At 44.8% G+C, this 19,591-nt stretch overlaps 2 protein-coding genes across 3 annotated transcripts in view; one reads left to right on the top strand and one right to left on the bottom strand.

The window, feature by feature from the left end:
* Nucleotides 1–14,752, top strand: part of ADD2 (adducin 2) — a 75,538-nt gene extending 60,786 nt beyond the window's left edge. For both annotated transcript variants that reach the window (XM_060250999.1, XM_060251000.1), the window contains 7 exons: nucleotides 3,241–3,417; nucleotides 3,886–4,143; nucleotides 7,864–7,983; nucleotides 8,873–8,962; nucleotides 9,687–9,843; nucleotides 10,669–10,797; nucleotides 12,808–14,752. In XM_060250999.1, the coding sequence (XP_060106982.1) occupies nucleotides 3,241–3,417; nucleotides 3,886–4,143; nucleotides 7,864–7,983; nucleotides 8,873–8,962; nucleotides 9,687–9,843; nucleotides 10,669–10,797; nucleotides 12,808–13,097 (1,221 nt within the window). In that variant the 3' untranslated portion in view covers nucleotides 13,098–14,752. The remainder of the gene's footprint in view (nucleotides 1–3,240; nucleotides 3,418–3,885; nucleotides 4,144–7,863; nucleotides 7,984–8,872; nucleotides 8,963–9,686; nucleotides 9,844–10,668; nucleotides 10,798–12,807) is intronic.
* The window catches only part of LOC132580283 (hexokinase-2), a 388,522-nt gene that overhangs the window by 172,961 nt on the left and 195,970 nt on the right, over nucleotides 1–19,591 (bottom strand). The gene's annotated exons all lie outside the window — the stretch shown is intronic.

Raw genomic sequence — 19,591 nt, 5'->3', positions numbered from 1 at the left:
TCCGCGGCCTCCGCTGGTCGCTGGAGGCCCTCCAGAGTCTCTGGAGGGCTTCCAGCGACCAGCGGAGGCCACGGAGAGGCCTCCACCACTGCCGCCGGGCCCCGCGCGCGGGCGGGGAAGGCGGGAAGTGAGGGAGGGAGCGTCCCTGCGCGTGCGCAGGGGCCCTGCGCAGGCGCAGGGACGCTCCCTCCCTCACTCCCCGCCTTCCCCGCCCGCGCCCGCGGCCCACCGGCTCCTGGGCTGCCTAAACCGGGACCTTTAATGGTCCCGGTATAGGCAGCCCGGGATCCGGGATTGGGTGGCCAGATCCGGGAATGTCCCGGGAGACCGGGACGGTCTGGCCACCCTAGAATGGAGTGGGCAGGGGGAAGACAGACAGACCTCCACTCAGTGGTGCACTTAGTGCTCTCTCTCAGCCTCCAAGTTACTTCCTTAGAAAATACAGCTAGTTCCCAAAGGGAAAAAAAATGGGGGGAGGTTGCACCTGATTTAACCAAATCCTTTTCTAGTATCAGCTGTTGCCTCCTTTGGGGCTTTTTAAAAATGGTGTCTGCAAAACACAGCAGGAGACCCCTCCCTCTTTCTGCCTAGCCTGGACCAACCATTTCTGTAGCAAAGTGATTGTCTTAGATCTGCAGACAGGCTGCAATTACTATCTTAAGAGTCTGGGCGCTATTGTCCTCCCCTCTGTACATCAGCCTACTTCTTCATCTGGAAAAAACTAGGTCAGTCATGTGCCAAGGCTGAGCATGTGAGCCACCTGCAGGTGAAAGGGTGACAATGCACGCCATTCACCAGCTCCACACAGACTCCTCCTTCCAAGCCATGTTGGTGATCAAAAGCATCCCAAAGATGCTCTCTTGGCAAGATGGACAGTTGCTGGAGCTGGCAGTTGTGCTTTGCAACCCTCCTAAAAAAACTCTCCTTTGTGATCTTTCATTCTGAATATGAATCCTCAGTGTGTAGTATGTGGTGTAAATCCAGGGCAGATTGATCATTAAGGCTACCAGGAAGACTCCTGGTGGGCCGAGTGATTTGGGGGCCTCCCTCACCAGGGCCACCCCAGCCCATGCGTGGGGTAGGGGTGTGCTTTTCCAGGGCCAGATTTTCCTCCCAGACCACCCTGGATATAATGCTTAAGAAAATGTCAGAATAGGAGCTGAGAGACTGAGGCTCAAATCTCCTCTCTGTCATTTATTTATTTATTTATTTATTTATTTATTTATTTATTTATTTATTTATTTATTTATTCTATGACTTATATCCCGCCCTTCCCATAAAATGGCTCAGGGCGGCTCACAACAAATGATAAAACAATACACAAAGTGCAAAATTGTTACAGTTAAAAAGTCAAAACATTTAAAAACCTTAAAATCTTAACATTAAAACTATGCCGTATATGTCACTAAAGTCTGATAAGCCACATTAATCTAGTCAGGCGTAGGCTAGCCGGAAGAGGCTTGTCTTACAGGCCCTGCGGAACTGAGTAAGATCCCGCAGGGCCCTCACCTCTTCCGGCAGCTGGTTCCACCATGTGGGGGCCATTGTAGAGAAGGCCCTGTCTCTGGTTGTCTTGAGACGGACTTCTTTGGGCCCGGGGATGGTGAGAAGGTTTTGCGTCCCAGACCTCAGTACTCTCTGGGGAACGTGTGGGGAGAGACGGTCCTTCAGATAGGCAGGTCCCAGGCCATATAGGGCTTTAAAGGTAATAACCAGCACCTTGTACCGGACCCGGTATATTATTGGAAGCCAGTGCAGAGCCCGAAGACCCGGCCGAATGTGCCCCCACTTTGGGAGGCCCAATAACAGCCGGGCCGCGGCATTCTGCACCAGCTGCAATTTCCGGGTCCGGCACAGGGGCAGCCCCATGTAGAGGGCATTGCAGTAATCCAACCTCGAGGTGACCGTAGCATGGATCACTGTTGCTAGGTCGTCGCGGTCCAGGAAGGGGGCCAACTGCCTTGCCCGCCTAAGATGAAAAAACGCGGACTTGGCAGTGGCTGCTATCTGAGCCTCCATCTTTAGGGACGGCTCCAGTAGCACCCCCAGGCTTTTGACCCTGTCCGCCGCCATCAGCGGCGCACCGTCAAAAGCTGGTAGGGGGATTTCCCCCCCTGGACCACGACGGCCCAAACAAAGGACCTCTGTCTTCGCAGGATTCAGTCTTTGTCCACTCAGTCTGAGCCATTCAGCCACGGCCTGTAGTGCCCGGTCCAGGTTTTCTGGGGCGCAGACCGGTCGGCCGTCCATAAGTAGATAGAGCTGGGTGTCATCCGCATACTGGTGACACCCCAGCCCATACCTTCGGGCAATCTGGGCAAGAGGTCGCATATAGATGTTAAATAACATCGGGGAGAGAACCGCTCCCTCATAACATCGGGGAGAGAACCGCTCATGCAGCTTGCTGGGTGACCCTGGCAGACTATTCCAATAGTCCACAGCCAGTCATTTCCCTTTAGCCTAACCTTCCTCACAGGGTTGTGAGGATAAAATGGAGGAGGGGAGAACAATGTATGCTGCCTTGAGCTGCCTGAAGGAAGGGCGGAATAAAAATGTACTGAATAAATGCATATTATGGTATTATACACACACACACACTTGTATTTTAATATTTGTATTTGAGATTTGATCACTAGTACCCAATAGTATGTGATGGTTGAAATTAAACAATATTTTGCACTTGGCAGTTTGATATTTGGGATGCAAACAGAACTTAGTATTTGGTGGTTGATGTGCGTTTTGTATCTGACACCATCAACAGACATTATGCAATGACAGTTTATGAGATTTTTTTACTTGATCACCTACCAGAATAACCAAGATATGCCAGTGAGTCTAAAGGACTCACGTAAACTTTGGAATAAACTCTCAGTTCTAAATTTCTCATATCACCTACAGAATCTGAGTGAAGAAATGTCACAAATGTTAAATATTTGAGGATATTTTTTTTCTGTTTTGCTCTCTGTTCATAGCCCAACTGATTCTTTTCAGCTGCTGATTCTCATTGCAAGAGCTGCTGTGGCCTGATAGGTCCTGTTTGATGTGTATTACCCTCCTGACATGTTTAGGAACTGACTCTTGATCCCAGGATTTTGTCCGGAGCTGCTCACACTCTGCTCTAAGAGAATCCATATCACTTACCTACAAACTCTAGAAAGACAGATTGCATCATGAGGTGTTTCTAGAAAAGTGCTTTCTCATCACGCTCCTCATACCTCTTCTGTTGTCTCTATCCCTTAGGTCTCAGCCCTATCTAGTGCTGGTGGAACAGAGAATCTGATCGTGCTGGAGCGAGAAAAACACAGGCCCCATGATGTCGGCTCAGTCCGATGGGCTGGGAGCACCTTTGGACCTATGCAGAAGAGTCGCCTGGGAGAACATGAATTTGAAGCCCTCATGAGGATGCTGGACAACCTTGTACGTTGTTGGCAAGTAGAGAAGCCATCTTTGTGGGTTAACTTCATATGAATTGTGCTGTTCTTGCATGGACCTCCTTAAATCTCTAGTGTGCCTTTTGTGGATTGGCTTGGTCAGATGGGTTCCTGGATAGTTTCAGTCACAGTTGCTTTGACAGGGATGGTTACCATTTGAGAGCTCCAAGGTGCAAAACAGTTTATCTTCTGCCCTCAAAAAGCAGTTGAATATTTCCCTTCTGCCGCAACTGCTGGAACAGTTGCAATCCATTGAGAGACCACACTGACAAACACTGAACAGATAAATCAGATCTGTTTACCGTGCACTCTTTATAGATCTCGGGGATAAGCAATGGGATGATAAACACAGTCTAAAAATAGTTTGAAATGTACTTCCAGCAACCTAGATCACACTTTTGTTTTGGGCAGCCAAGCAAATGTGCATTCAAGGAACTTTATTTGTCTTCAACAGGGCTACCGGACTGGATATGCATATCGCTATCCATTTGTCCAGGAGAAAAGCAAGCATAAGAGCGAAGTGGAGATCCCAGCCACTGTCACGGCATTTATCTTTGAAGAGGAGGGGGCCCCCATTTCAACACTCCGGCAGCATGCCCAGAAGCAACAGAAAGAAAAGACTCGTTGGCTGAATACACCAAACACCTATTTACGAGTGAACGTGGCTGAAGAAAGCCAGGGTAGTGCAGGGAGTCAAAGGACCAAAACCACGGTAAATGGAATACCAGCCACTGCCTGTCCTGCATATCCTTGTCAAATACTGGGGGCAAAAGAAAGACAGTGCCCAGAAACGTTTGCAAGAGCCATCTCTATGCAAGCCTCTATGCAAGTCTGCCTGTGGGCCAGGCATAATAACTGGCTTGTCATGCACATTCCTAACAAGTTTTTGTACCGTGTCCCAGTCTTAATTTTTAACTGCCTATTGGGGAAACCTGTTGGTCTTTGTAATCTTAACAAGGGTTTCCCCAAAGACATCAGTAAAGAAAGACCTCCCACTTGTCACCAGAGTTTCTGCAACATAGCACAATAACACACTGCTGAGTGCATTCTGGGAGGCGCCTGGCCAGCAGGAGATTTGAGTGTGAGCCCTGCAACACTTTCTCAAACCCTTTGCAACGTTCAGTGGATCTTTGTTGGGGAAGTTAACACAGAAAAAGCATCTTAGCTCATACAACCCGGTTTACTCACCCAGAACAAAACCTGCTTCAAATCAGCTGGTAACACAGAGAACACATTTATAATATTTTTCTGGTCTCTCCAGTTCTCGATTTTTATAATGTTTATTGATTTTAACTACAAAAAGAAGAAGCATAAGCATAGATACATAAAAGGGGGGAAGGGCATATACAGGATGAGAAAAGCAGAAAAAAGAAAAGTACAAATATATTAGTTACAATTCTACCTCCAAATAAAATACCCAATTCGTTCTACCTGCAAGTATAGAGTTCTCCATGTATTTTACCATCTTTATCTTTCATTATAAAACATTTTTACTGAACTATTACTTGCAATACAAGTCTAAACGATTCTTCTTCAACACAAATAAGTATAAAAGGTCAGAGCGATCTCAACATGGAACTGGCTGATTTAGCTTAACCATGTTGAAAACACAGACTAGTTTGTTAGTTTAACAATATCCTCATTGACATAAACACATAAAATTCATATCTTTATCCTTAAGAAGCTAAAAAAAATACAACATAGTATTTTGTCTATCTCAATATAAACAGTTTCTCCAGGGGAGTGTATTAAAAGCAAATCTGCCAGATTACAAAATAACTGTGCCGTCTGCCTTTTTAACAATTAAGCCAACTCTTATATCCCTATTGGTCTAGAAAAAACAACTTAATATAACCCAAAAATAAAAGTCACATACCTGTTCTTATTGAGAGTTCCATACCCAACTACTCATAAAGACAGAGACATTTCAAGAGACCCTTCTTGCTAAAAGAAATCTATCTCCTGATTTATAACTAAAATGCACCTTCTCTCCTTAATACAGTCTGAGACCAATATCTTTATCCTTAACAGGCTAGAAATAGAACACAATAATTTATCTATCTTATTATAGACAATTTCTTCAAACAAACATATTAGCAGATCTACTAATTTACAAAATAATTATGATGTCTATCTTCTTAACAGTTATAGACTAACTTGTAGGATTACCCATATCGACAGCAAACATAAAAAGCTAATATCATTATCTGTTAAAGACAAGTTTACCAATTTACCAAATAATTATGCTCTCTGCCTTCTTAAAAGTTGATCTAGGTTAACTATTTTTACATAAAATTCTTTTCAAAAACTTTTTAGTCCTTTAGCTTTTATGTCCATATTATTCTAGACAGGACATTATAGCCCAAAAAAAGAAAAGAAAATCTCACTTAGCCTTCTAATATCACATATCAGATTTTCTTGCAAAGTCCATATCCAACTATCCACAGAGAAAGATCTAGTTCAGGAAGCTCTTCTTTCTGAAGGATTTCCACATCATGATTTTCTGGTTAAAATGCACCTTCTTATTTCTTAATGCAGTCATCCCTCTCGAAGAAAGTGGGAAAAATTCCACAGCCTTTGTTCCTATCGACATAACTTCAGTCAATCTCCATTTCCAGTCTTCTTTTTTAACTATGCCATAGGGTTCCATTTTGATTTTCTTTTGTTTGTTTCCCAACGAGTCGCTCTCGCATTTCAGTTCCACAGACGTCACTGGGTTCTCTTTACCACTCTGCTCATGTAGATTTGAGATTTCGCTAGCTTTCACCACAAAAGCTCCCATTTGTTTCTTAACCAACTCTGTCAATAAACCAAGATCCTGCTTCAGAGAATTCAAACTGCTTAAAATATCCTTTTTGTGGAAGATTTCGCTTAGCAAAGCCATTTTTCTCTGTCAGCAAACTCAGTCTATTAATCCAAGTCAAAAAGTAGCTCAGAGTCCCTGATAGTCTGTCCTTTCCAATCTCCTCCAACTGGAGTTTTGAGTGTTAGCGTATTAATTTCAATCAGATGACAAGGAGAAATCCCGCTAACAAGTATCTCATTTTGTTCAGACCGTATTGCAGCCGTATAATAGTCTCTTTAACAGATATCCAGTTATAATCCGGGTCGATTTAAGTGTCCATATTCAGATTAATTCAAATTATTTCCAGTACTTAAAGATGTTCTTTAGCTTTTTGAGGCCTCATTCACAGGGAAATTGGAGGTATTGACCTCTTTCCCTTCCTTTGAACTGCCCGTTTATTGAAATGTAAAACAACCCATTAGCAATTGGCATTGAAAGCACACTTCCTTGCTACGTAGAATTGTCATGCTTGAGGTAGAGAAGCGATAGATCAAAAGCTTATTGAAGAGAAGAAAAGCAAGTGATCTGGCATTTACCTCTTGCTGCTGTAATGGCGATCACAACGGGGGGAGCTTCAGGGCATACAGAGAGAACAGGAACAACTGCCGTTGCGTCCCTGTCTTGCTATAAAAGCCCCATGCCTAAAGGAGACCCCTTTAGGGCCTCTTTGGGTGTGTCACATTCGTGGCACCCCTCCACCTTCCTGATTCAGAGGGGCCACAGGCAGAAGAACCCGCGAACCCTGCTGAGATCAAGGCGACGTAGCCCGGAAGGCCCAGAAGTAGTCTCTCCAGTTCTCAAAGGAGGTTGTAGGAGCACATCGGAACCCCCTCTCTTTTATCCTTACAATGACTCCATGAAGTAGGTAAGACCAAAAGAAGGCAAGGGCATCTTGTGGTCATCATGGTGGAGAGGGAATTTGAACCCAGGTCTCTCTAGTGCTGATCCAGCAATCTGGTCACATCTCACTGGTTCTCACATGACTGTGTAAATGATCTGACAGGATGACCACAGAGGCTTCCAGTTTCACACAGCCAGATTATCAAAAGATTATATGACTCACAGTGAGTGCCTCTTTCAGTTTGGTGTAGTGGTTAAGTGCGCGGACTCTTATCTGGGAGAACCAGGTTTGATTCCCCACTCCTCCACTTGCAGCTGCTGGAATGGCCTTGGGTCGGCCATAGCTCTTGTAGGAGTCATCCTTGAAAGGGCAGCTGCTGTAAAAGCTCTCTCAGCCCCACCTACCTCACAGGGTGTCTTTTGTGGGTTGGTTGGGGGAGAAGGTAAAAGAGTTTGTGAAATCTGAGACTCTGAGATTCAGAGTATAGGGTGGGATATAAATCCAATATCATCTTCTTCTTTCTGAAACCCCTTTGCTGCTTAGAATTAAGCTACACTTGTCTGTCGTTGTGTGTGGACTGTTCCTCAGCCTGAAGCCAACAGTGAGCGAGCATCTTTGAAAGCAGAAGCCAAAACCTCAAACCCTCTCTCCCAGAAGGCCTCCACATTGTGTTCCCTATCCTTGATGGAATGCCCTCTGCTGATTTGCTCTTTTTTTCCTTTTCTTTTTACTTTCATACTGTCCAGTGGATGAAAGCTGATGAAGTGGAGAAATCCAGTAGCGGGACACCAATCCGAATTGAAAACCCAAACCAATTTGTGCCTCTCTACACAGACCCACAAGAAGTTTTGGAAATGAGGAACAAGGTACAGAACCCTTCACTTTGCTCTTTCAGATGTCCCAGCTTCTAATGTGGAACTCTCTCATTGCTATAGGTATATTCATACAATAAGCCTGTCTTAACTTTATACCAGATTAACCGTCATGTCTTCCCCCAAAGAATCCTGGGAACTATAGTTTGGTAAAGGTGCTGAAAATTCTAGGCTGTTCCTGTGTCAGGCGAGGATTATGGTCTGATCCTCAAAGGTCCCAATTCAAGCCTTGTAGCACTTTCAGGTTACCTCCAAAAACAGTTGTTAAGAGCTCAAACAGATGTGACAGTAGAAGACCTGTAATGGAATAGATCTGCTCAGCATTTTAATAGGCTAGTAACTGTTATATGGAGTCCTGATTAGTGTTGGGGCTGCAGTGCAGGGGGAGAAAGGGTTTAGTTCTCCCTCCCCTATGTGGTTTTGCTAATCACAGTTGCCTGCCACTGCACTGAGAAATGATGTGTCTTCTCATTAATTTTTTCCTGCTTATATAGTGAGAACCCTGACTAGTATGTAGGAACCCCCTCTTTCTTTTATTGATGGCTCCAATTTGCGGCTCTGCTGATAACTACAATTGTTTCCCTTCTGTGGAAAGGGAAAAAAAAGATGGGCATTTTCTCTTTGTCCATCTTATCCTTCCACAGCCAACATGGGAAAGGGAAGGATTATAATCCTCCTCTCCTATGCCAATGCCCTTATCTAAATTGAGGTCCTGTGCAGCAGCTATTAACGATTTTAAAAACACTCAGGAAGATCCAATCATGGCTTTTTCAGTATCACATCTGTTTTGGACTTCTATGTTAAATAAAATTATCTCCTTCAAAGGATTTCCCTTCTCCAGGGAGTGGTAATGTGCACCATTTTCTTTTGTTTCTTCTTGCAGATTCGAGAGCAAAACCGACAAGATGTGAAATCAGCAGGGCCCCAGTCTCAGCTCCTTGCCAGTGTGATAGCAGAAAAAAGCAGAAGCCCGGTACTTGGCATTGTGGGACCTGCTGTGGATTCTGGAGCTATGCTCTGGGGTGTAGAGGGAGAGGGTATCAGATTTAGACTGGGGGGACCTGGGCTTCCAAGAGAGCAAAGGAACAGACATTCTTTTTCAAACTAACCCATCTCGCCAAGGTGTTGTGAAGATAAAAATAGGGGACAAAATCACAGGCACCACCCTGTGTGTCTGTGTAAAGTACCATCAAATTGCGGCTGACTTACAGCAATCCCATAGTTTTCAAGGCAAGAGACTAATGGAGATAGTTTGCCATTGTCTTCCTCTGCATAGAGACCCTGGAATTCCTTGGTGCTTTTCCATCCAAATACTAACCAGGCTCAAACCTGCTTAGCTTCCAGGATCTGACAAGATCGGGCTAGCGTGGACCACCCCAAGTTCCTTAAAAGGAGAAGGAGATGGAAAAGAGAGAGTTAGATAAGATAAGGCAAACTATCCAGATCAGTGGGGCTGTGACTTGCTTTACATGCAGGAGATTCCTGGTTCAATCCCCAGCATCTCCAGTTAAAGGCAGCAGATGAAATGGAGACACATGAGACACTGGAGAACTGCTATCCATCAGAGTGGGCAATAGACCAATGGTCTGAGCATAAGGCAGATTTATAAGTTCACATGCACAGCCTTTCTCCCCAGTTGCCTTAGCTGTACCCTTGGTGTGCTGACCAGAGTGACACTGTGCCTGTCTACCTTGCAGTCAACAGAAAGTAACTTGGCAGATGGAGAGGTGAAAGATGCATCCCATGAGGAGGGTCCTCCGGAGCCAGAACCGCCAAACCCCTTCAGCCAGCTCACAGACCAGGAGCTGGAGGAGTACAAGAAAGAGGTGGAAAGAAAGAAATTGGGGCTGGATGGTAAATATCTCCGGGCAGAATGTGCAAGTGGCTTGTATGCTGCTGAGGACCAGGACCTTAGTGCTAGCTGGAGGACTGGAACTCATTTCCATAGAGACATAACTTCTCTAAAGTGGCAGAGATAGATCACCGTTCCTTGACAGCTCAGTGAAACGATTGTAGTTCTGCAATTGGAGCTCTGAATGTTCTTTCTCTCTAAAGATCAGGCATATAGAAGCCATAGTACTCACATTGGGACTGTGCAGGGAAGGAGGTTTTTTGTTTTCCTCGCAAGTCTCCTTTCCTGTTGATTTTTAGAGGGGTAAAAATAACTCTGTGGGAACTCTGTTCACATAATTACCAGCAGTTGAGCCCTAGAAGAAAGAGGTGTTGTTTCTGGAGCATGGGGATTAATGGGGAAAGGACAATAATCAAATGAAAAGGGTTGCAGGGAACATAGACAGTCACCACTACACAAGTCATGCTCTTCTTTGTCCTGCTTTCAACCTCTGATCAAGTGGGTCTTATGCAGTTTTGGAGCACCTGAGAAATCTGCAAAATATATTAGGTTGTAGACAGCAGGACAAGGAGGGAAAAGATTGTGTGATACTACAGGCTCCAATAGCCAGCAGCTTTGACAGCAGATCTTGAACTGGCAACATAAAGGATAATTCTGTATGCTCCTGTCAAGTGATGGAGCTGCCAAGATGTAGGATTGGTACAGTTCTGCAAGCTCAGCACACTAATTAGAAATTTAGGATTAAGCCCAGTTTACAAAGTTACCAAGAAGATGACTTTGTTTTCCTTTGACTTCGATGGTCCTCTTTCATTTCATCCTCCTTTCAGGTGAGAAAGATGCTGATGCAGAGGAACAGGTGACTTCCCCTGCTGAAATTACTGCTACCCAGACAGTACAGAGCCCCACAAAGCCTGGCTTGAAAAGCCCACCCATGTCACCATCCAAGACATCAGAAGGTAAGATGAACCTTTGTAAGCCTCCAAGAACCCAGGTTGCCAAATGTATCTACTTTATCACACAGTGCATAATTAACTTATGAAACTCACTGCCACAAGATTATGTAATAGCCAGGAACTCTGATTACTTTTAGACAGGCTGGACAGATTCATGGAGACAGCTGGTTCTGTTCATTGCTGCTAGCCATGTTTGGAGACTGTATAACTTCTGATGGCCAGATGTAGACCACACCTCTCTACACCATCCCCACTCACCATCCCTACTCACCTTCCTCAAACATTTGGATAGCCATGTTGGAACAAAATACTGGACTAAAAGGACCCTGGTCCGATCCAGCAAAGTTTCTCTTATTTGCATCATTTGGAATACATGCAGTAGTTGATGCCTTCAGCCAGTCTGCCAGTAATTGCTGCATCCAGAAGTCAGTTTGGTAAAAATCCTAGACAGGCATCAGAGGTTTAATAATATTTTAGTGGGCAATGGTGTTGGGAGGCAAGAGGAATGCAAAAAGCAGCAAAGGAATGTATTTACTTACTTCATTTATAGTTATCTTTTCTTCTTGAGACTCATACAGTGCTGTGGTGACCGGGCCACATAATAATTGGCACCTTCAGCACCCACTTGTGTGTGTGCATGCATGGAGATCTGCTATATTGGAGGCCCTAGCAGCCTCTTCTCCTTTGCAAAACACTTCTAGGAGGACGCAACTTCATAGGGTAGGAGAGAAAGGGACCCTCAACCCTGCCATGCCAGTTGTTGTTGTTTTCTTGGAACCATATGCCAGCAACTTTGCCCTGTCCACGTGTCCTTTCTGAGAACACATTGCAGAAGAAGGTGGTAAGATCACACACAGGAGCAGCATGACATGATGTTTACCCCTGAAGAATGGAATTGTGGTACTAGAAAACCTGTTTGTCTGCGGCTTCTCTTGCTGGGTGTTCTTCTTTTCTTTTATCTATGTAATTTTTTTTTATTGTCTCATTGTGTCTCATTGTGTTTGGCGTGTTTGTCTCCACAATGTCTTCCTTTCTCTTTCCATATGTTGCTTTCATCAAAGGAGTTACTTCTGAGTCTGAATACTTGTCACTTTAGTAAGTACGGAGAGGCTGTTTTCTCAATTTTCAGCTACCCCTCCCCCAGGAGGAGGGAGGGATATTTTAAGCCATTTTCAATTCAGCTTTCTAGGGCTGAGAAAGTCTCCCTTCATTGAGGGAGGGGCCATGACTGTGATATAGCATCTACGTTGCATGCAGAAGTTCCCAGGGCCATTTCCTGCCATCTTCTGTTAAAGAGGATCAGGAAGTAGGTAACATGAATGACCTCAACCTGTAACCATGGAGAGCAGCTGCCAATCAGAGCAGACAGTATTGATCTTGATAGACCAATAGTACAGCTCAGTAAAAGGCAGCTTCCTTGTTGGAGCTGTAAAGTATACATGGACTTTCCCAACACTCCAAAGGCCCATACCTTAGCTGAAAAGCACATGCTCTGCACACAGAAGGCCTTAAGATCATTCCTGGTTTTCCCAGTCATGGGGGTAGGGAAGAGTTTGTCTTGAGACTCTAGAGGCAGAACAATTAATGGCTGTGGCCCGTGATATAGCTGTGGCGGGGACAGGCTGTAAGACACCTCAGAAGCATCTGGTCCAACACTGAGGTGTTAACTGTATTGAACTGAATCTTGGGCATTTCCTACAGTTCTGCCTGCTTCTAACTAGATTGACCAGCTCAGTGTGAAAACTTCTAGGAACCTTCCTGTGTCATTTGCAGTTTGCTTATTTGCACAGTTTTCTTTGCACAGGTTTGAATGTGATATGTGTAATCTATATAGTATAGTGTGTACCATAGCACATATATGGGGCTTTGGTGCAGCAGAATGGCTGATTTGAATTTGGTCTCCACAGTCCTGGTCCAACAGTGCAATACTGGCTTCAGGTAGTTTATTCCATTGAAGTCAAGGGCATCCATTAATGATCATGTATTCTTTTTTTTTTCTTCCTCTTTGGAAAGGCGAGAAGAAGACAGAGAGCAGCCCAGCACCTGCTGATCGTGCTGCCACTGACACAACAGGCCAGCCAGCAGCAGTGGTGGAGAATGGGAAAGAGGATGAGCAAAATGTAGAGGATGCTCTAAGCAAAGGAATCAGCCAGATGACCACCAACGCAGAAACTGACACTGCAAAGGACAAAAATGTGTCTCCGGAAGGCTCGCCATCCAAGTCTCCGTCAAAGAAGAAGAAGAAATTCCGGGCTCCCTCCTTTCTGAAAAAGAGTAAGAAGAAAGAGAAGGCAGAGTCTTGAGCAGCTCCTTCAGCCTCTTCCCCCCCACTTCTCCCACTGCCTTCTGCTCTTCCCTCCACTCTTGCTGCAAAGTCAAGGGAGCAACAGAGGAACTTTTCCTCTGATGAGTGACATCAAAAAGGAGAGGTTGGGAGCCCCAAAGTAGCTCACTAAGATAAGCCTAGAAGCTTCGAGAAGATGGGGAGAGCTTTCTGGGGATTTGTAGGACAGGACCCGCCCACCCCCCTTTCTCCCCACTGTCATGATTCCCCTTTAATCCGCAAATCACGGATATCACTTAGCTGAAGAATGATATTCCAGCATTTTAATTGTCCACTGGGGTGGGATGGGGATGCTTATCACTTAACAGTCATTGGCGTGAAATGAATCTTTCTCCCGCAGCACTAATGATTGAAGCCATTTGAGTCCTAGGGTTCATGGTTTCCCATGGGCTGCTTCATGGCACACTTGTGGCCACTGTTAGGAAGAATTTTGCACACTGGGCTGAATACTGGTCCTCTGCTGAAATCAGGGGTCTAGTGAAGGGGGTGTGCTGAACTGTTTTGGTACTTGATCAGATCACTGCTATTTGTTCTTGATGGGATTTTGCTCTGAATTTCAAAAGGGAAGGGTTGTTGTTTTTTTCCTAACACCCCCTCCTGTACAAATGTGTGAAAACAAATGTTCTTTTGGGAGATTTGTGTTGCATTAGAAGGGAGCACAGTGTGAATGGTGCTTCCCCAAACAGTGATTCTCAGTGGAAGCACGAGAGAACAGCAGCTGCAGATATGGAGTGCCACAAATGTAGCAAAGCCTGGGCCAAGAGACGTGACTCAAGGGTCAAAGCACTAGGCAGTTCTCCTGTGCAAGCTCCAGTGATATCAAAAGACCCTGGGTAAGAGCAGGGTAGTTCCCATTCATGTCAGCAGGGCTTATGCAGGAAAATTTCCCAGTGATTTCTGTTCCATATTAATTCACAGTGGAGGGCTCCCTTTTGGTTTTGTACCTCTGGCACCAAAATGTTTTGAGCTGGCCCTAGTTCTGAAATGAATTATTTGGAACCCAGCCAATCAGTGGAACTGTTTTCTAGTTCTAAGAGGAACATGCTGATTCCACACAGACCTCTGTCTGGAGGGGAAACCCGCTTGGATGTTGATGCCGTGTTTCTCCTGTTCCCACCTGCTTCCCCACCCCTCAGCTTCCCACCCCAAAAAAAAGCAACACCCCAGTGGGCAGGACAGCAGTCCATCTGCAAGCCTTCTGCTGCCCACGGCTGATCTCGTCCAACTGCTGTGAAAATGCATGAACCTCTATGTAAGCTGTGACGAGGAAAATGCATGCCTCCCCCTGCTTCCCACAAATATGGGTGTGAGTGTGGGAGGAAAGTAAGACTTAATGAAGACTCCACCGGCATTACATTTAAAATATAACTTTGGTCACTAAGTGCTAAACTTCGTTAGTTTGGAATATTTAAAATACACACACACACTGCCAATAGTTATCACTTGTGTCATAGTCATCAGTAATAGTAACTGTATGACAGAGAGCTTAAGAAACAGACCATTTCTCACTTACTGCACTCGGAAGGGATATTTTCACATGTCAGGTGTTTTCACAAGTGATGAATACGATATAATGCCTCTATAAACTGAATTAAAGAGCCAAATTGATCAGAATGCATCATCTGTTATGGAAGGGCATGTCTCTGCTCTCTGCACTGTGTGAAAGCATCTCGCCTTCCACTTGGCCAGGACACAGAGAATGGATTTTCAGCCAATATTAATCCTGCTCAAGCTTTCCTTGGCTCCGGAGGGTAGCAAAGCGGGGCAGAAGCCAGGGAGTTCAAAGGTATTTAGTTTCCCATTAATCTTGGACCAAACCAGATGTTACACAGAGGTGTGTGTAACATCACCCAGTTGGTCCATTTAATCAGAAAACTCTGCTTCTGGGTAGCCAGTGAAGATTGGTGAAACTGTTTGTAGAAGGGGCCTTTGAGGCTTTCTACAGCTACCATTTCCCTTCTCCAATTTGCCTTCTCTAAGCAGCTCCTTCCTCTCCCTGGAGGAGTTCCAAATACGCACTTGTCTGCATGTAGAACTGTATGACAGCAAGCCGTGTGTGTGGTAAGGAGGGATTTGGAGCAGGACAATGGGATGGAAATGGGTAAGTCATCCTCCTTCACCCCTGCCCCTTCTCTGATCCTGAGTGCCCCTTTGGAAATGGGGGGGAGGCGTGTGCTTTAAAAGACACTAGATTATTCTCATTTTTGTATATGCCATTGGTCTGTTCCTTAAGCAACAGGCTGGAATGAAAGGGCAGCAGTGTGGTGGAATCTCTTGAGAAGCAGGCTAGGATGGCTCAGGCTTCAAATTGTCTATGCAGAGCAAATATCAATTCTTATAATATGAACCAGAAAAGATGCTTCAGGTATGTGGGAGGTGGAGGGAATACCTTATTACTGTTTAATGGAAAATAACAGATCCCTCTCTTCTTTATCTTGCTTCAGTGGAGTTTTGTTGTCCACCTGCTCTGGAACTTCATTTGTTATCTTGGTGCTTTGCATAGAGAAGCTCATTATTTCTCTTGTAAAAAGGACCAAATCCCAAAGGGAGGCAATATTGTAGAACACACAGCATGTGTTTCCCCCCCACCCCCCAGTAAAAACAAATCACATATATACAACTGGCTGGAGATGCCCAGCAGCTCTGAACCTGCTAACACAAAAACATCTCTGGATTTCGGTGCTTCCACATACCAGCTAATTACATTAAGTGAATTTACTATATATAGATCTATATAACATATATGTGACTTAAGTCCCTAACATACCTAATGGACAGAGTATGAAGGAGAACCATGTGGAAGGGATGGGGAGGCAAAGTACCATGTGCTTACACGTGTTTGTACCATTTTTCAGATCGTATTTTTCAGGAGCACCTATATTTCTAACCAGCTCCCTTGTTCTCCATGCTAAGTGACTATTGCTCTGCACTGGCCTATGTAACATATATGCATGTCAATGGCATCAAAACACTTTGCTTAAAAAGGTGTGTGTAGGTCCTATGTATGGCAACAGCACTATAGTAATTATGTGATGTTTAAAGCAACTGTAAGTTTCCCCCCTCCCAGCAGGCCTTTCAGTCTTGCTTTCCATGCATTGGGATGGCATACCTGAAGGCACGACAGCCAGCAGATCTAAAGGCAGCTGTGACCCATGGGACATAATCTGGAGGAAGTTCTGCTGTACACATTGCACTGAAATGAACAGGAGTGCTTTTGCATTCATTTTAGTTGGACTTGTACAGGAGAACTTTCTGGCAGATTGTGCCCCATGTTACAGAGTGGCCAGTGGAGACCTATTAGATGTCTGTCTCAGGCACTGAAATGTGCATGCCCCTTGGAATACAATAATTTAAGTTGGCATCTTAACTCTGATAATAATTTTATCAGCTATGAATAAATCTGCAGACTTTTTTAAAAAATCCTCAGCATACTCACAGATTACAGTGAAAACTGTCTAAAAATTCAAAACTGAGGCTGTTTTTGATGGACTCAGTGTTGTATAAATGTAGATGACATTTTTTCCCCTTAAGAACCTGTACCCTGTGTTTTAGTTACTGTCCTGATAACTGCTGAGCTGGTTGTGGATTGGGCGTTCAATGAACCTCCAGAGGGCTGCTGAGTTTGAGCCTCTGGAATGTGTCAGAGTTGGAAGGTGAGGCCAGTTGGATACAGCAGGACAGCATAAGGCTTATCAGTGGGAAGGTGAAGCCAGTAGAGTTCTGTGCTTGAGTTTCAAAAAGTTTTTTAGACTGTGTTCTCAGAATGTTGTCAAGGGAGAGTGGACAGTGTATGATTTCCAAAAAGAGAGGCACTGGGGCTCAAGCCTACATTGGAACCCCCACCGTCTGCCCTAGAAGAAAGCCATCTCTTTAACTCTGAGGATCACGTTGCAGATAGGTAACCATATTGGTATGCTGCAGCAAAAAACAAACAGCAACAAAAAAAATCAGAGTCCTGTGTTACCAGAAAGACTAACATGTTCATTGGCTTTGGTAGGCCAGAGCCCATTTTGTCAGATGCATCAAACAGACTCCTAGGTGCTGAGAGGCATAAGTAGAAGAAGGGAACATAAAGCTTAGTTGTTACATAGTGAAGGAAAGGCATTCTTTACATGCTCAGAGGCACTTTTCCTCTACCACTGTATATTATTGCTGTCTTTAAAGAAGCCAACAGTGGGGAAGGGGGTGGTGTTGTGGCTGGGGGAAGGCAAAACCTGTATAAAAGGGTTCCCCCCCCCTGCTTATACCATTGGATGGCAAGTTGGCTTGCAGGCAAAGGAATTAAATAAAGGCTAGGATCCAAAAGGCAAGCGCCACACCACAGGGCCAGCAGATAGGAAGGCAAAAGGCTGCCACCACAGGGTACAGCATGAGGAGAAGACTCAGGAAGTTTTGTAGACCCCAAGAGCCTATTGCACTGGGGCTCAACCACAGCCAACAAGAGGTTGCAGCACATGCTGACTTTACATAAGAACTCTAAGAGTGATTGTCAGACCTTACGTACTGCACAATCCTAAACACTTTCTTCTAAGTTTCCTGAAGTCAAGGGCCACAGAAGGATGTAACCAAAAGAAGGTGGGAGAATGGAATACACCATGACTGAGTTGTGGGGGATGGCCACTTGGAGCATTCCCCTACCTTAAGATCCCCCTACAAATTAAAAAGCCAGCACCATGAGCATAGCAAGTGACTTCTTCTATGCTTGCTATCTGTTTGCAAGAGAGTTATTTTTTGTGTGCAAAGGAACTCTCACAATTGGAATCAATCTCCCACAGTCTGCAGTCATACGGTCCATTCTACCACCTCATTCTCTTGCATGGGTAAACAGGCCATAGTTCCTTTCAGCCACTAGCCCTGTAACAGGTGCCATTCTGTCACCAGAAAGCCCAAGTAGCCTACAACCACCCAGAAGCTTAAGCCTTAAGCATGAGCCCAAGCTCACAGGAAGATCTGGAACACCAAACTATGGCATTCCTCTCGTTTGAGTGGTGCTTGAGGGGTCCCTTCAGAAGATGCCAAAGACCCTCCAAGTCTTGCTTGGCTTCTAGTTCATGTTTGGAAGAGAGGCACTTTGAGTTAGTGGGGAACAAAGACTCCCTACCCTCCCTCTGTAATTACAAGGCATTTACTTACTTGTTATTCATTTATGAGTTGAATTCTGTTCACAGGAGAGCCTCTTCCATGCAATCAGCAAAGCAAAAGCAAGTGTGTAATTATTTTGAAATAGCCCGGTAATTATCGCTATCCTTCTGCAGCTGATCAATGGGTATTCATTCCAAGGGAGCGGAAGTTTTCGTTTCTGTTTCTCCCCAAGGGTGGGACCACAGTAGCAATATAAGCAATCTGATCTTTGTTTCCTAGATGGTGAGAATGGGAGAGGGAGGTCTAGTAGAAGGTGCCTCCTTCCACAGACATATGTTGTAATTTAAGAAATGCCATCAGGCTGAGGGTTTTTTTGGTAGTGGTGGGGAATTAACTCCTTTTCAATCCCTATCGAAACTAAGAAGAGTTGTATATATTTTTTCAGCTCCTAAATCTCAGCAGGGTGGGTAGGGGACCATCAACAAGTGGCTACCAGCAAGCCAAATCCACCTGCTCAGGAGAAGCTGCATAGCTTCATTACTAAACACCTCTCGGGCCCTCCTTCCCTGCCATACTTCAAACACTCACCAGCAACAAACACCTGTATGTGTGTCTTTTCTGCATGATACAAACGTGGGATGGCCAGGAAGGTGTTGACTGTTCCTCTGGGGAACTGCAAGGAGCTGCAGGGTAAGGGGAAGCAGTCATATAGGGTTTTATTGGGTTTGGAGAATACATTGTGCCAATGGGGATGCTGAAGGAATGGAGCCATGTATTCTCTTTCATCCATCCCCATTGGAATTTTCAGGACTTTCACAGCTGCAAGGAACAGTTGTGGCACCACCAAAATCACAGGAGTTTGGAACAAACCAACCACTTACCTGCTTTTTAATTTAAAAGACACAAAAACCAATAACAAAATCTGTACAAACATCAAACAAAAACCCAAATCAAGTTAGATTAAACCATTAGATCGTATCAAATAATTTTGAAAGCTTCCTGAGAAAAGACAGGTCCCAATCTTTCTGGAGGTTTTCAAGGAAAGGCCAGATTTACTTCTTGGGAATATGAATTCCAGAATATCAGGATGGTTGCTGGGAAGGCTCTTGTGTGGGTTTCCTGTTAACCTGCCCTCTGAAAGACCAAGTCCCTGCAGCAAGCCCACCACCCAGGACAATCACAGACCTGGGCTGGTTCACAAAAGTTCTGGTTGAAGAACTGGGATATACTATTGGGTTTCTGGAAAAGCAAGAAGGGGATACAACTGTGGTGGTGAAATTGCTAAAGTGATGGGGGAAAGGCTAATTAAATCTTAAAAATACCAAATGACATCGGATCTCTCTGATTGACTGGTAATGCTGCATCACACTC

This window comes from Heteronotia binoei, chromosome 12 (genome assembly GCF_032191835.1).
Source record: "Heteronotia binoei isolate CCM8104 ecotype False Entrance Well chromosome 12, APGP_CSIRO_Hbin_v1, whole genome shotgun sequence".
NCBI classification, from domain to species: Eukaryota; Metazoa; Chordata; class Lepidosauria; order Squamata; family Gekkonidae; genus Heteronotia; species Heteronotia binoei.
The sequence above is the reverse complement of the archived record's forward strand: the minus strand, read 5'-3'. Positions and strand labels throughout refer to the sequence as shown.